The sequence below is a fragment of the Phocoena sinus genome, chromosome 10, assembly GCF_008692025.1.
Source record: "Phocoena sinus isolate mPhoSin1 chromosome 10, mPhoSin1.pri, whole genome shotgun sequence".
Lineage (NCBI taxonomy): Eukaryota > Metazoa > Chordata > Mammalia > Artiodactyla > Phocoenidae > Phocoena > Phocoena sinus.
Genome location: NC_045772.1, coordinates 90595654 through 90612675, shown reverse-complemented (window position 1 = coordinate 90612675; position 17022 = coordinate 90595654). Strand labels below are relative to the sequence as shown.

Genomic DNA, 17022 nt, shown 5'->3' with positions numbered 1-17022 from the left:
CTCTAAATGCTTTTATTCAGTACAGTCAGCAACTTAAGGGTTTCACCACTAGTTCTGGCAGCATGGTTTGCGGGAGTTAGTACGCGAGTTCCGCACCTGGTGGAGAAGACCGAGGAATGCGCGCAACGGCTTTTCCTGGCAGAGAAAAAGACCCGGGATCCCGCCTCCGCGGCCCGGCCGGGGGCTCCGCCCCTAGAGCGGAGAGGGCGGGGCGTGCGGCGTGCGCGGAAGCAGGAAGGGCAGAGCTAAGGCAGGCGGGCCGGCGGGCGCGCGGGGCCGGACTGTGCAGTGGCGGCCGTACCATGTCGGCGCACCAGCGAGGCACGGAGCTCGGTAAGGGCCCGCGGTCGCTCTCTCCCCTCTCCGTTGCTCCGGTCCCCTGTCTCTTCGAGCCTCACGCCGCCCGGTGCCCTGGCCAGGGGTCCCTGGGCGCGTGCTCCCCGGGGCGGGAGGCGTAGGCATGGGGGCCGCACCTGGGAGACACAGCCCCTGCGCACGTGGACCCCGCAAACCTTGACTCTCAAGCCTTATATTTATAAGTGAAAGGAATAGGAATGGATTAGACTTTTATATTCCAACTCATTAGCTCACCTGGTTGCGAAGAACAGCAACAACAAAAAACCCCTAAAGACCCCCAGACAAACCAGATGAAAACCTCCCGTCCACGCTCCTAATAGAATTATCTTGTGCGATTTAATGCCGGGTTTTCCATAGGTAATTGTTAACACAGCCGTATCCCCAGAGTGATCGTGCTGTTGGAAAAGTTGTCTCTGGACTATGTAACTTAATGTAAATTGTGTGATTTTTAGAAGTACAGCGACTTCTAAAAGTGCTTGGATTATTTCCTCATTTATTGCATTTCATTGATGTTCTAAAATATTTCTGGCAAGAAAACTTAGTTTTGATTTCCCAAAATGTGAAAAATTCGCAATTCAAACATAGCAAAACCATGATGGAGCCAAAGGTTAAGGATCTCAGTTTAAGTATTATAGCTTGCATATCGGTATCCTGGATCTTCAGTTTAGCTCTGTGACTTTGGGCAAATAACTTAATCACTCTGTGCTTAAATTTCTTAATCTGTAAAATGATTATAATAGCACTTACCTTATAAATTGGTTTGGAGATTAAATGAGAGGATGTTAATTGTTTGGCACATTGTGAGTACATAGTAAGTATATAATAGTATTATATAGTAAGTATATAATAGTTTACTAGGTACTCACAATGTACCAAGTAAGTATGTACAGTAATAGTGTTAAAAGGTGAATTCTGTTTTTAGGGGCCAGTTTTGAGAAAATTAGCTATAAATTGTATGTAAGTCATACGGGTACACTTTTTTCTTTAAAAGTGACTGTTCTAACTAGAGGCTAGGCTTCATGAGATGGTCCAGAACTTTTGTCGAATGGTAAGAGCTTGTCTTTATAAAGGCAGGTGATTTCCTCGCCGAACTGATTCGCCTTTACTCACTGCCCTTTAGCAGGTTATATTTTAAACTCTAGTTCTATCTTTGGAATGTGGACTTTAGTAATAAAGGAGTTCCCTAGATTGGAAGATCCAGAAAGATGATGGATGGGGGATGGGGATGGGCTGTGGGTCTTAGTCATCTTGGTATCTTCAGGGTATGGCTGCGTGACTTTGTTCGCCATTTGATGCACTGTTATTTCCCCAAAACTTAGCAGTTTATTTTTCTTTCAAGAAACACAAACCTTTTTCTCTTTCTTTTTCTTATTGAGGTATAGTTGACATAGAACTTTTTTTACTTTATTTGCAAGAATTAGAATCACATCCATTCATTTGTTGAAAAGTAACAGTATAGACAAAAATCAATTGCTATGTAGAATAATAGTAAATGTGATTTTTATGCAGCTATTTAAATGATCATAGTTTTGTTTTATTCTCTTTGTTTAAATAACATCAGATATATTTCTAGCGTGTTTTTCCTTCACTGGTATTAATCATTAATCCAGACAGAGATTTGGCCTAAAATAAATTATTTGAAATATTTATGTACTAGGAAAAAAAATCATTCAGTATTAATTTATGCATTTTATTAGTTGATGTCTTTTATAGAGTTTTCTAATTAAAAGTCTTTTAAAATAAACACTAACTTTTTTAAAGAAATAAACTTTTATTCCCTTATTATGAAGGAATTCATGTTTATTGTAAAAATTTTAGAAAATACAGTTGGAACAAAAAAACTAAAATTGTTACTGATACAGTCACTAATTTATATTGTAGTGCATGTATATACTTCTTGTTAATAGACTTTTTTTTTTTAATAAATAGGTTCATTTGAGACTGAATCTGACCCTCATGATAAAACCTTCAAGGAAAACATTCTTTTATGGACCCATTGGACATGAGAAAGAAAGAACAGACCCTCTAATGTTCATTTTTATGTCAGTGTTTAGTGATCAATCCTATCTGTTTAAGATATTTTCTACTTAAAACATTAATTTCTGATTTTCTCCAACTTATGCATAAAGCTAAAAACCTCTTTTTCTTTGGGCAGTGTTTGCCATTAAGTGGGTAGGTGACAGCTGTGTCCTCCTATGGAGAAGGCTTGACCAGTTTGGAATCAGAAGGAAAAAGAACCCTAAATCTGGTCTAGCTCCAGCCTGGGGCTTTGGCCAGGCTACTTGCTTTCTTTGAACAGTAGATCAGCAGTTCTCAGAGTGTGGTTCTGGGACCTACAGCATTAACATTAGGTGACAGCTCATTAGAAATGCAAATTCTCAGGCCACATTGATCTCTTAATGAGTCAGAAACTCTGGGGGTGGGCCCTGGCATTCTGGTGGTTTTAAAGTGGTTCTGAAATGCACTCAGATTTGAGAACCACTGGCTTAAAGATCTTTAGGGCTCTATGGAGTGCTTCTGGCCCTTTGCATTCTATTAAAATGGACCGATGATGTTCTTTTCCTTATTCTGCTAGATGCCTCTTAAGTTTTGCCTAAAATGTAGGTGCAGCAGGGGCAGTGATCTTTCTTTTTTTCATTGATGTATCCCAGGCAGTTAGGATAGTGTCTGGCACACGGAAGGCCCACAAACATGCCTGCTGAATGCAGGAGTGAATTTAGAACTACTCCTTGCTTGGGAGCACTGGGGTATCCACCTGGGCCCTGTGTGTGGACAGGTGCTGTGCAGTCTCTACCTTCTCCCTCTTTTCTGAATAACGTTACAATTCAATTTTGTTACTTCTGTCTTTAAAGAGATCTCAAGAGGCTTACGAAGGATGTTGGCAGTGTGGCTTCCTTTCAAATGTGATTTTCTTTGGAGGCATCTGGAAAATGGGGGTGTTTGTATTAGGTGACTTCTAAAGGGTCTCTGCTTTGTATCTGTCTGTATATCTGTAAGGTCTTGTGTTCAGAAAGGAAATTTACAAAGATATCTGAAAAACAAAAAAACTAATTGAAAACTGATTTTTAACTGGGACAGGATGGGGACAATTCTACGAATTTCCTGTGTTGCAGTAAAAAGAGATTGTTTTAGGCATATATCCACAATTGGAATGATCAGGGACCATGATTACTGAGGAATGTTTTGCTCTGTAGGGGCATTTTTTGTAATCCAAGTCAGAACAAACAGAAGGGGCAGTTTATTTGCTTAAAATACAGATAAACGAGATCAGTTCTGGATCAGTTGCCAAACCAAGAAGGAAGACGGGATTTTATATTTTACAAAGCACTGTTATTCATCCAAAAAGTAGTTATCGAGTACCGATTGTCAACTGGGTAGTATTACCCTGGGCTCTGGGGATACAAGATGGACAAGGGTAGTCCCTGTCTTCACAGAGCTAGGTCCGATCCCTAGCTGGGCATCAAGCCAAAACTACAATTAAAATAAGTGCAAATGTGATATGCAGTTACTTTGCATTTATTTTTGTCTATTTAAGAAATTAGATAGTTGTGCCTAAACCACCTTAAATGAGTTGCCATAACAGAGTTCTGGCCGTCTTGGCCTTGTAACTTTTATTTTCCCTTTAAGAACTTCGATGAGAATCAAAATGTAAGTAGCTCATTTCTGCCACTTGTGCTAAGGCATAACTTTGGTGTAGAATGCTTCTGATTTTGGTGGTGGTGATTTTTCCACTGCAAAGTTATCTTAGAAAAGTTAAAAAAACATTTTTTTGACTGGAATCTTAAACTTTAAAGTTAGGCAAAGCATGGTTTGCTTGCACAATAATTCTTTATTTAACACTAGACACTATGCCTAGGTACTGGGTATAATGATGGTGGTTACCATAGAGCTTTAGTTTTGTGCCAGGTACTATACTGAGTGCTTTTTGCATTATCTCATTTAGTCTTCACAACAGCCCTGTGAAGATTTTATTATGATCTCTGTTCTACAGATGTGCAAACTGAGGTATAGAGAGTTGAAGTAACTTGCCAAAAGCCAGTTAGGCAGAGCTAACGTGGCAGAGCCAGAATTCACACCTAGATGGTTTGGTGCTAACACTACGTGCTTCACCACTGCAATTGGTCTATATGTGCTGCCTGGGGCACTCGATCTGTGATGTAAGAGAAGGCAAGTCGATAGCTAGTGAATAATTTTACTGTGAATTTCTTAGCTTTGATTTGCCTGTGTCTGTGTGAAAGATTTTTGTTTTATTACCATAACCTGTATCTTTTTTTTTTAACTTTTTATTTTATATTGGAGTATAGTTGGTTAACAATGTTGTGTTAGTTTCAGGTGTACAGCAAAGTGATTCAGTTTTATATATATATATACATGTATCTATTCTTTTTCAAATTCTTTTCCCATTTAGGTTGTTACATAATATTGAGCAGAGTTCCCTGTGCTATACAGTAGGTCTTGTTGCATAACCCACATCTTAACCATTGCAATTTGTTTGGGGGAAGATGAAGTTTATCCTGAGGGAGAATGGAAATATCCAAACTTTGGTGGATTATGAGAGTAAGCTTAGATGTAACTGAATAAGAAATTTTCTGGGCTGGCATCTTAAAGCCAGCCTTCCTCTGGGATTTCTTCAGGTAGGTGTGCTGATGTGCCTCAGGGCATCATGGGGTGGGGACCTGGGAGTGAGCTCCAAGCCCTCAGGTTTTTTTTTTGGTTTGTTTTCTTTTTCTTGTCTCTCTGTGTTTTTGAAAACCCCAGCTCTCACACTCTAGTCTTTGGGCTTACTTTGGCTTCCTGGGTTTAAAAAACAATCCTGTCTCTTGATGTGATCTTTAGGTGTAGAAAGAAAAAGAAAGAGAGAGAGAGAGAGAAAGAAAGAAGAAGATGGAGAAAAATTTTGATAATTATCTTTTGTTGATTTGAGGTAACTTTTTTGTCTTTTTTTTTTTGGTTTGTTTTTTTTGGATTTCTAATTTTGGGACCTCTTTTTATAGTTTCCTGAGAACTGGAATCTCTTTAGTTATAAACAAGGCAGTTTAAGGAGTCTATAGATTTCAGGTGAGAAACAACGTGAATTACCTTTCCAGAATCCCTTTTGTTGTTTATTTTTTGAGAGACAGAAGGGCATTGAAGATTAGGTAAGAATAGAATTAAAAATTATTAGATTTCTGCAGGGGATTTCCCAAGTGGAGTTAACTGGAGATTTCTTCTTAACTGTAAAATTGATTTGTGCCATATTTTAAATTAGTGTGGATTTTATATCTGAATCCAATGTTTTTTCTCTTTAATACTTAGTATATGTATATTTCTTTAGGTTTACTGTGATACTTTTGCAAACATTACCTCTTTTAATTCTCCCAGTAATCCTTTGGGGTAAGTTGTTATTTTCGCTTCATAGGTAATGATTCAAATCCAGAACATCTGACTACAAGTTCTTTATTGTTTGCTTTACGCCATAGCTGCCTCTGTGTGTATGTGTAATATTCTAGGTACTAGGGAAGAAAGATAATATGAAAATAATTATTTTTATGTAATTCTGATCTTACACATGAATTTATTATCTTCCACTGAGTACAGGTATCCCACTGCACTTGGTTACCTTACGCCACTTCACTTATGAAATGCCTGCATTAGTACCTGTGTTCACTAAAGGAAAGAAATTCAAAAAAATTTTTGCTTTTACGAAAAGTTACTAGACCTACTAATATAGGTCTTCCATAAGAGCGAAATGGCATAATGAGAACTTTCGGAAAGTGGGTGACACTTTTCACTTTGTGCCAGTTCGGCTGACCAAAGGTTTCCTAGGAGCCCTCTACTTTCAGATAGTAGGGGAAACCTGTATTGATTATAAACCAGAATAACAGAAGTTTTTTGCTGTATTTTTTTTTTTTAACTTTAAAGCAGTGTCAAACTTTTAGGGAAGTTATAAGTGCAGTAGAAAGAACTTTTTCCTTTGAACCACCTGAGGAACACGGTGGACTGACATGATGCACCACCACCCCTGGATACTTGAGTATTTCCTATGGGTAAGGACAGTTTCCTCAAAGGCTGCAACAACCCTGCAGTCCTCAAAGTGAAACCTTTAACGTGGACACATTATTACCATCCAATCCACCAGCTTCATTCACGTTTGGCCAGTTGTCCAAACAATGTTTTTTATTTCAAAAAGATCCGTTTCACAATCATATGTTGCCTTTAATTGTCTGTCTTTTTAGCCTTTAGGCTGAAATGATTGCTCAGTGTCTCATTGACTTTTGCAGCATACGGGCCAGTTATTTTATAGGATGTTCCTCCGTTTCTGTTTGCAGTGTTTTTTCCGTGGTTAGATTCAGATTATGCATCTCTGGCAGGAATTTCACAGAAATGATGCTGTGTTCTTCTCATTGTATCCTGTTAGGTAGCACATGGTATTGACTTGTCTCATTATTGATAGTGTTCATTTTGATTATTCGATTAAGGTGCTGTCTCCTAGGCTTCACCACTGTAAAGTTACTTTTTTTTTTTTTTAAATTCTTTTTTTTTTTTTTTTTTTTTATAAATTTATTTATTTTTGGCTGTGTTGGGTCTTCGTTTCTGTGCGAGGGCTTTCTCTAGTTGTGGCAAGCGGGGGCCACTCTTCATCGCGGTGCGCGGGCCTCTCACTGTCGCGGGCCTCACAGGCTCCAGACGCGCAGAGCTCAGTATTTGTAGCTCACGGGCCCAGCTGCTCCGTGGCACGTGGGATCTTCCCAGACCAGGGCTTGAACCCGTGTCCCCTGCATTGGCAGGCAGACTCTCAACCACTGCGCCACCAGGGAAGCCCTGTAAAGTTACTTTTAACCTTTGTAATTCATGTGTATTTTGTGTGGTGGTACTTTGAAACTATTTAAGTACCCTGTTTCTCTGCAGATTTTCAATTTATTTATGTTTGTCTATATTAGTATATATTTGAGGTTTCCTATTTTTTCCAAATGGGTTGTAATTGTTACTATTATTATTTAATATTCAAATTGTTTAGATTTTGCTAAGGGGAGCCGCTTCATTCTAGCTTCTCTCTCTTTCTGACGTGTACCATTATTTTTGAAGTACTTCATTCTTTTTTGGCTTAACAAGGTGTCCCAGGCTTATCTTATACTTCCCCTGTCCCAGCACTAGAGTCAGCTCTTTCTCCAAGGAATGTTTCTTTCGGAGGATAATGGTATTTAGATGCCATGATCTCGGCGGTAGGTATGCGTATGGTGACTGGAATGTCTCTGCTCTGAATCCCCTTACTTCGTAGAGCTAGAGAATGTGTACACACACACAACACCCACACGTTTACTTCTGTAGCTGTCTACTTATCATCTGTCTATATCTCTCTATATAGTGAAAACCAGGAGTCAGACTGATTCCTCCAATTGCAGTACAATACCACGGATTTGTTCCATTTTTCTCTCTTTGCATATTTGAAACCCTTCACGTGCTGGGCTGTACATACTCCACGGCCAGTAGACATTCTTCTGGACTTACTCAGGTTCTGACACTCTGAGCTGGGTACCTTCATCCAGCCTGGGCTCCAACTGCTTGTGTCAGGCTGCTGCCCACATTGATAGCCCCCAGCAGGTCTATGGCTCTCTGGGCCAGGCTGCCCATCCACGTAGATAGCCTCCTTTTCCTGCTTGTCTCGACTCCCATGTCTGGCTACCCCTTCCCTTCGTGCAGACACCCTCTGTGTTGCCATTGGACTCCGGCCTACCCGCCGTGCTTAAGTGCCTCCCTAGCTTGTTGGGCTCCCATAGCCCACTCTGGGCCATAGTTAGTCCCCCTTCTGACCTGGCTCAAATGACTCACACCCTCCCGCGGTGGGGGGTTAGGACAGTTGTTTAGGAGGGGAGGGGACCAGAATGCATTTAAAAATTTTATTCTTATGTATTATAAATTTATACACATTTAAAAAAAAACCCCAAAAACAAAGTAGAGTTCCTGCTGTTCCTGGCACTGGTTACTTGTTGCTCGTGGTAATGGCTGGGATACCAGAGTGACCATAGCCTGGTCCCTGCTTTCCTGCAGCTCACAATCAACGAAGGGACACTGTCATGTACATCATCACAGGAGGATACAGGTGACCATATAGAAGTAATCAGATTGGAAGTGATGGAGGAATTTACAGGTAGTCCAGGGGAGGTTTTTGGAAAGGATGTTTTTGACAGGGAGTAGTTTCTGCAAAGGAACTTACCCAAAACAGCCTGGCATGTTTCATTAACTATAGGAACCCAATTTCCAGATTTCTAGTGTAATCTTCTCATTCTGTAATGGCTAACAGTAATATTTTAGTGAAGAAAGAAGAAAAAAACCCTTCGTATTCTATGTATGAAATTCATCCACAGAGTCAATATAACGATCGTGTACGCTTTTAGGTTTTAAATTGGGCATCCTTTTCTGAACTCAAACTTTGTTTTTTACCTTAGAAGTCTTTTACCATTTGCTTATAAGCATGAGTGATGAGACTGTGTTTAATTTTTCTGCTACTGTTTTGGTAAACAGAAGGAACTATAATCATTTGGGTTTGTTGTATAATCAAATAAATAAAAGTTTTCCATGGTGCCTGCTAATTAAAAAAAAACAAACAAAAATTTTTTTAAAGCATCTGAGCTCTGTGGATTTTAATTGTTAGGAGGGAACACGAAGTTCAGGCGCTCATTTGAAATGGGATACCTCTGCCGGGAAAGAAAGACTAGTCAACGAGACAGCGGAGAGAGCCCTGGAGGATGTGATTTAGACGTGTCACTAGAAATTAAGTGGAGAGCGCTGGCCCTTTTAAAACGCTGCCTGTCACTGGAGGATTGTGTCACCTTGAAATGTGTTCATCTTTGAGTTAAAGGCATAAAAAGGCACTTTGAAATTTTTCAGTTAACTTTGGTGTGTGGTGTGTGCGCATCTGTGGATGTCCCTCTCCTCTGCCTGCCTCAGCCATGAAGAGTCATTTCCCTGGAAACCAAAGTGGTCACACGGGAGGGATAAATGTTTCATCTCCGCTCCAGCAAACTATACAGATTTGTAAGTGTTGAGACTCTCCCGGGCTGCAACTTCTGTCTTTGTAGAGTCAGGCCTACTTCCCCTAAAGCAAAGTCTGAGATAAGAGCAGCCTCTGGTAATTACTTCCTAAAAAGGTGCTACTTAAGTGGTACTTTGGTTCTCCTGGAATGTGGTTAATAATGTCAAGATTGTGGTGTTTAATGTCTGGTAAAAATATCCAAATTAACTGCTCTTGTAATTCAGAGTCAGGTAAGCTTTGCAACTGAACACCTAGTGGACACAACTCCTGCCCCATAGCCACAAGGTAGAGGTGTGTTTGTGTGTGTGTAAGTGTGTGATTTCATTCAGTGTCTAACATTTGGCATTGAACTAGATGTCTGGCATGTTTAAGGTCTACAGACTATTATCTCTGATGTAGAGATCCTTGTATAAACATTACTTAGGAATATGTCAAACACTGTTTCCTAGGGAAATAAATAGTGTCTGCATTTATAAAACTACCTCTTTTTTTTTTTTTTTTAAACATGTCACCTTTTCACAGCAGGAAGGCAACTTAGGTATCAGTCTCACAGATAATACCTTGTATTACAGACGAATAAATGGGGACCTAAGGAAGGTAAAGCTATGGTCACAGGGCTGGTTAGAGGCAGTACTGGACTTGAGGCTCAGGCTCTGTCTTTGCTGATTTATTCCAATACATTGCGTTACCTCCATTTACCACTAGCATTGTAGGAGCTCGGCTGGGTTCTGGCCCTGAATCAGGATCACCTGAGATGCTTGTTAAAAATGCAGATTCCTGAGCTCCACAATAGCTTTCCTTACCCATGTGAGAGGAGGAGCCCAGGAATCTACATTTCACAAGCTCCCCAGATGGTTCTCATGAACACTGCATATTGAGAACCCTGCAGTAAGCCAGAGTGACCCAGATCAGTTAGAGTTTCAGGGAATCTTCCGTTACTGTATTCAGTTGGCTTGTATCCGTGGGTTCCGCATCCCTGAAGGGCTGATTGTACTGTGCCATTTTCTGTAAGATATTTGAGCATCCGTAGATTTTGGTATCCGTGGGACTCCCGGGACGAATCCTGTGGATACCGAGGGACGACTGGATTCCTTTTTTGAGAAATCCTTTCTCTGTCACTTTTACCTTTACGTTAATATCTTTTATATGTCATAGTTTTTTGTATTTGGTTACCAAAGCTTCTGCAAGCAAATCTGGGGACAATTTAGCCTTTTATTTTCTAGTCGAAATATGTCACCAAACGTGCAAAGCATATTGTGAATTTATATCGGAAAAATCAGGAGTGTAAGGCAGTTAAGTAGGTGTATATATCTGAAAAGTGCATTGTATCTGAAACGGAGCATATTTTATTCAAATAATGCCGTGGCTAAATGGAAAAATACAGTCCAACAGTGGTCCTGATGATGATTTTGGTAACTTATCCGAGAGTATCTTCTCCATGGTCTCAGAGACTGGAGGGAGCAGACCCTAAAGATCCCAATACCCGCAGATGTGATACTGTCTACCAGAAAGGGTAATTTAGTTAGTTTTCTGGTGGGAGAAAGAACATATATTTCCTTGGAGGTTATTAAGTTTGTATTGTGGACTCAGGGAGGAAGGGGACAATCCTCTTTATGTTTGTATTTGGCAAAGTAGCTCCAGCTCTGTATATTTTGGCGTTTTGGGGGGAGATTTTTTTTTTTTCTTCCGTATTTAGGGAGAAACTGAAATGCTTCTGATAATTTTCCAAAGAAACAAGAAATGTATTTTAGTCTTGTATCTTTATAAGCAGAGTTTATTTTCCTTTTTCAAAAAGTTTTGACTCTTCAGGAGGTAATTATTATTATACTCTCAAACCCTTCCATCCAGCACATATACGTAGAGTACCTAGTGCGTACTCGACACTATCCACGTCTTTGTGAAAGAGACGAGGGCCACAGAAGGTGGGAGGCCCCGCCCTTGGGAAACTTGTCTTCATCAAACTTTGAAGTGTCACTGGGAAAGCACAGAGCTTTACTCTTGCCAAGGAAAGCAGACTTTGCTCATCCTTGGGATCTGCCGTTGCCCTGTTTCAAACAATGAACCCGTCAACATTGTATTGATATTTATTCCTAACATTTAAAAATACTGTGGGAAATCTCTTGCATGAGGCAGAGATCTCGTATGGGTTTTATCAGTGAAAACACCTCATGGATCTGGCCCCAGGAAGAAAAAAATCACAGTTTCATTCTGCAGATGAATATTGTTTGACTGGTTGTAATATTATGCCAGTAACTACATAAAATAGAGAAGCTGTGGGACTTAGTGATTAGCATGTAGAGTCTAGACATTAGGCATTGGTGCTACTAATACGGAAGATGCCTCAGAGAAAAAGCAGACTTCTCTCTGCTTCTGAAAGAGAGTTAAATTGTTTTGGTGCCGACAAGAGTACGTTTACATGTCAAGTGAAATCAGGCACCCTGTGGAGTGAATGTCCAGGGATCTGTACTTGGCCATGTATGCTTCACCCAGTGCATTGTGGTTTATCAGGAAAGGATACAGGATTGGGACCCAGGCATTTTGGTCCTTTCTCTGACAGCATCTGGCCATGTGACCTTGGGTAGGGGACTCCATTGCCCTGGCTTGTGCTTTCCAAATTGGTGAAACAGACATATGACTGTTCGTTGATCTTGTTGTAACAGATGTGCCACTCTGGCCGGGGGCGGGGGGGGGGGGGGGGGGGGTGGTAAATGGGAAGTCTCTGTACCTTCCACTCAGTTTTGCTGGGAACCTCAAACTTCTCTAAAGAATGAAGTCTATTAAGAAAACAAAACAAAATACAGACACATGATTTCTGAGAGTCCTTCTGGTTCTGAAGTTCTTTGAGTCTTCGGGTCATTGCTTAGAGTTACCATTCTGTGCAACTGTAGGTCTGCGATGGTCTCTGTGCTTGGAATTCATACCTTTCCCTCCTTCTCTGGTCATCACATTCCTCCCGGGCTTTCAAGGCTCTAAGTTCCAGTGATCAGTTTTTATCCCTCCCCCTGCACCCCCGCATTCTGTGATGATTGGACATAATGAAATGCATTAGGTGCTTTAGATGTTTCATGAATGTACATCTGGACTTCACAGGTCTTTCACGCAAGCAGAGCCTTTTATTTTGTATTCATTCCTCTGCATGGCAGAGTATTGATCATAGTCTTAGTGTTTCATTCATAAAAAGTACCTTGTAGATTCATCTCTTCCTCTTTTCTTCTGTTCCTACACTTCGCTCATTCTATCCCATATCTAAGTCATGACAGTGGTCTTTCTCATCTGCCCTAGGAAAATCCGTACTTGATTAAACTTTTCCTTATAGTTTTTTGTTCAAATAGAATAACAGCTTATCTTCTCATATTTGCTATTTTGATTATTTGGCTCCTTTAAGATGTATTTCCATTTCATGAAAAATATAAAATCTGACTTAGTCAAATTAATGTAATTGCGGTCTTTAGTAGAAAGGCGTAATTGAATTGGGGGGACAATCAAATAGTGCCGTCACCTACTGTATGGCTCAGGGAACTCTGCTCAATATTATGTAACAACCTAAATGGGAAAAGAATTTGAAAAAGAATAGATACATGTATATGTATAACTGAATCACTTTGCTGTACACCTGAAACTAACACAACATTGTTAATCAACTATACTCCAATATAAAATAAAAAGTTTAAAAAAAGGATGAATCGTTTAAAGTAACTGAACCATATATTAAAAAAAAAAAATAGTGCTGTCAGGAGGTGATGAATGGGTTTAGCCACATAGGAATTCTTACAAGACTGGAAGTGGAAATGTCTGTTAAAATCTGTTAAAGTTGCATGTCAAATAGTTGAATTAAGTAAATATGCTTTTCGCTCTAAAGATTTTATATACACGGCATCGTAGAAATAGCTTGAGTTTGGAATCATAGAGAGCTGTTTGAATCTTAGCCCTGACACGTGCTGTGTGACCTTGGATAAGTACTTTAATCTCTGAGGTTCAGTTTCCTGAAATGGACCCGATGTCTTCGTGGCAGAATTAGTGTGAATGTCCAATGAGAAATATAGTTCCATCACGCTTAACTTGATGAGTTACCAATAAATGGTAGCCATTATTCCAGTAATCTTCCGAAAATACAGCTTTCATTGTTTCACCTCCTCTGTTAAAGCCTTGCTTCATTTCCTTTACTGTTCACTACTCATCTCCTGAGGTCCTTTGCCTTGTCTTATGGCACCTACTGATTTCTGTCCTGTGTTTGCATGTTGTAGTGATGCTTTCTATAATAAGCTGCTCGAGGGTAGCATCTGTGTTTGTTGGGTCTCTGTGTCCCTCATATTACATAGAACAGTAGTTTTCATGGTGCCCGTAATTGTTTGTATTAGTGTTTGTTAAGTGACTGAATGAAGAAGCATCAGTGCCTTTTCTAGCAACTTACAATGCCTGTTGTGCGAAGCCCAGATATTTTGCTCTCTCTCTTTGAGGATCCTGGATCATTTGGCCTGTTCCTGTTACCCACACCTTCCCCCTTGGAGGTCAAGCTTAAATCCCTCCACTCTCCTGAAACCTTCTCTTATTTCTCTTGTTTAGTAGATGTCTTTTAAATTATTTTGATTTTTTTTTCCTCTGTAACTTTGCTTCTCACCGTGTTGATTACCTGATCCTTAACACCAAAGATGATAACTCCTACATAAGAGGCATACCTATCTGAAAACTTTGGAAAATGAATCAGTGTGGAGGTTTTACTCTTTCAAAGTATGAATGAAAAATGTTTAAAATTTATGCCATTTAGGATGAAATTTTCCTAAACTTAAGTATCTTTTTTTTTTTTGCGGTACGCGGGCCTCTCACTGTTGTGGCCTCTCCCGTTGCGGAGCACAGGCTCCGGACGCGCAGGCTCAGCGGCCATGGCTCACGGGCCCAGCTGCTCCGCGGCATGTGGGATCCTCCCGGACCGGGGCACGAACCCGTATCCCCTGCATTGGCAGGCGGACTCTCAACCACTAAGCCACCAGGGAAGCCCTAAAAGATGTTTTTGCCTAATAGGTAGTATATAGTCATCATAGAAATTTTAAAAAAATGTATAAATAGAATGAAATTAAACTTGCCCACTGTCATACCGTGGAGAAGCAGAACTCTGAAGGTTTAGTCTCTGTGTGAAGTAGAGTGCACTGGGTAAAATTTAATTGTTTTTTGGCGACTTGGAGGGTCGTCATTACAAGCACGTTAAGTCCTTGTAAGTACTCTGTATCGTAAGTACTCAGTAAATATTAACTTTTAGTAATAAAAGGTATAAATGGACTCCTGAGGCTTTTAGAGCCACTTTTCTCTAAAGTGCCTGGGCTGCTCTGCTTTGTTTTGGTTCGCTGAGTGTATTTTTTATAAAGTTTTTGATTCCTATCGTGTGATCAGGATGTCACTCTTCTGCTATGGAGATCTCCACCTTCTGACTTGCTGTTTTGAATATGCACTAGGCTAGAAACAAGAGCATCGAGGTTTCTAGAATTGTGAGAAAACTAAGAGCAAGAGGGTTCTGAGTGGAGGTTCCAGCGGCCTTCCACAGTTGGGGTCTGCAAGAGAATTAAGCCTTAATGCCCTAAGGCATCCATCATGTATAATGAAACAGTTTTTCTCTGATGTATTTGGAAGGGTACTAGTTCTTTCCTGGGAGGAATGAGAAAGTAGTCATTCAGATTTATTTGTTCTCTGCTTCAGATGAGGAACTGTGGTTAAGAAAGGCTAAGGCTCTCCAGTGAGTCGGGTGCATAAACGCCATCTGTGATGCTGTGAAACCTCTATTCACAGATCAGAGCCCTTCTCCATTTTTTTTTTTTTGCGGTACGCGGGCCTCTCACTGCCGTGGCCTCTCCCGATGCGGAGCACAGGCTCCGGACGCGCAGGCTCAGCGGCCACGGCTCACGGGCCCAGCCGCTCCGCGGCATGTGGGATCTTCCCGGACCGGGGCACGAACCCGTGTCCCCTGCATCGGCAGGTGGACTCTCAACCACTGCGCCACCTGGGAAGCCCGAGAGCCCTTCTCTTTACTTAGCCTATGCTTCTTGGTGACATGCCAGAAAGGTACAGTTGCCGCTTGCCTGATTTTTTTTTAAAACAATAGTTTACCTCATGGCACCAGTTCTGTGTTGGGCTCCTGGAGTGTTCTTAGTAAATATCTGTTGACAGACCAATTGACTGTTTTTCACCTTTTTATTATGAAGGTTTTCAAACATTCATAGAGATGGAGAGATTGTGGTAATGAACCATATACCTATCCCCTAGGTTCAACAGTCATAGTTTGCCACACTTGCTTTACTAGTCCCCCTTTTTGCTATAGTATTTGAAAGTAAATCCAAACTGACGTCATACCATTTTGCCCCTACTACTTTGATATATATCTCTAGAAAACCGTATTGTTACAGAACTACTTGATCATTATCATGCTGACAAAGTTAAACTTGATTTGCTTAGAATATTTTGAAAGGGAGATGCTCTTGCTTTCATGAAGATGGTACTATGAATACCATTACAATGAAAGTTAATATTGATTGAGTCCTTAAAATATACAAAATCATATAGCTAAGTACATGCATTAGCCTGTACTTTCTTCCTCCCCACAATTTTATATAGTCAGTGCCATTTTTATCCTGATTTTACAAAGTGAGGGGGCTGGGTTTTGAGAGGTAAGGCATCTTGCCTATAATCGTAGAGCTGGCAAGAGTGGTGGGCTGGGACTTAGCCCTAGTCTGTGTGACTTGGGAGACTGCTCTTAACCTGAGAGCTACCTTGCCTCTTTATATACTTATTTTTAATTTTTCATACTTACGTTTGTTATTCTTCATAAAACCTCACATTCCATATATGACCAATTGCTAATTACCAGTCTTAATTGGAAACCAATGAAGGTAGACAGGAAATCTATAATCTCCAAATGTTATTTTAATTAATAATTTTAAAATTCTTACTCATTATTCTTATATAGGGGTTTAAAAACAAGAGGCAAAAAATGATTACTTTAAAATTCAACTGTTTATATATTTATAATTTGGATTATATGGTGGACATGCCATGGGCAAGCAATGAGAACAGGAAACGGCCAGGGGCCTAGAGCGTCCTGTTTGGATCATTAACCCCTGGGTAATCAAGGGTTTAGCTGGTGTTTAGCTGGTTTAGCTGGTTTAATCAGCTGGTGTTACGGATACTGCTTATGGAGCAGAGGAAATTCTGCCTCTGGGGCACCTGCCTCTTGCTGTGAGCTTTCCCCTGAGCTGTCTGTTTGGAGGGTGCCTTTCCCCTTGTTTAAGAGCTGTCTGGGAGAAGAACAGAAAATTCCCTTCCCACCAACGTGTGAGAGATTGATGGTGTAACGAACCACTTTTCCTAGGAAAGTTACCTTTAATAAGTACCAAGGGATGACAGCTGTGCAATTTGAAACGTTTAACCAGAGGGAACATTGGGTGGTGGGGAGCCTTCTTGCTCTTCCCGAAATCTTGCCATTTTGACTTCTGTCCGCTCTGCTGGGTGTAGTTGACCTTACGTAAGTCTCTCAGTCTTCTAGGTCTGTAGCTCTTAAATCCTCCCCTGCAGACCGGAGTAGCCTTGTCTGCAAAACTTGGACCAGATCCAGCTCCTGTGGAGAGCTGACTCAGTCACGTGACTGCAACAGGTGCTTTCAGTTCTGG

General features: G+C 40.6%; 1 protein-coding gene across 4 annotated transcripts in view; it reads left to right on the top strand.

Moving 5' to 3' along the window:
- The first annotated feature begins 226 nt into the window (after positions 1-226).
- The window catches only part of DERA (deoxyribose-phosphate aldolase), a 184775-nt gene continuing 167979 nt past the window's right edge, over positions 227-17022 (top strand). The window contains exon 1 of one of the 4 annotated variants that reach the window (XR_004351874.1): positions 227-333. Coding sequence is in view for 2 of the 4 variants with exons in the window: in XM_032646385.1 (XP_032502276.1) it covers positions 303-333 (31 nt within the window). In the remaining 2 variants the exon portion in view is untranslated. The remainder of the gene's footprint in view (positions 334-17022) is intronic. The other 3 variants (XM_032646385.1, XM_032646386.1, XM_032646387.1) reach the window with 3 other exon arrangements.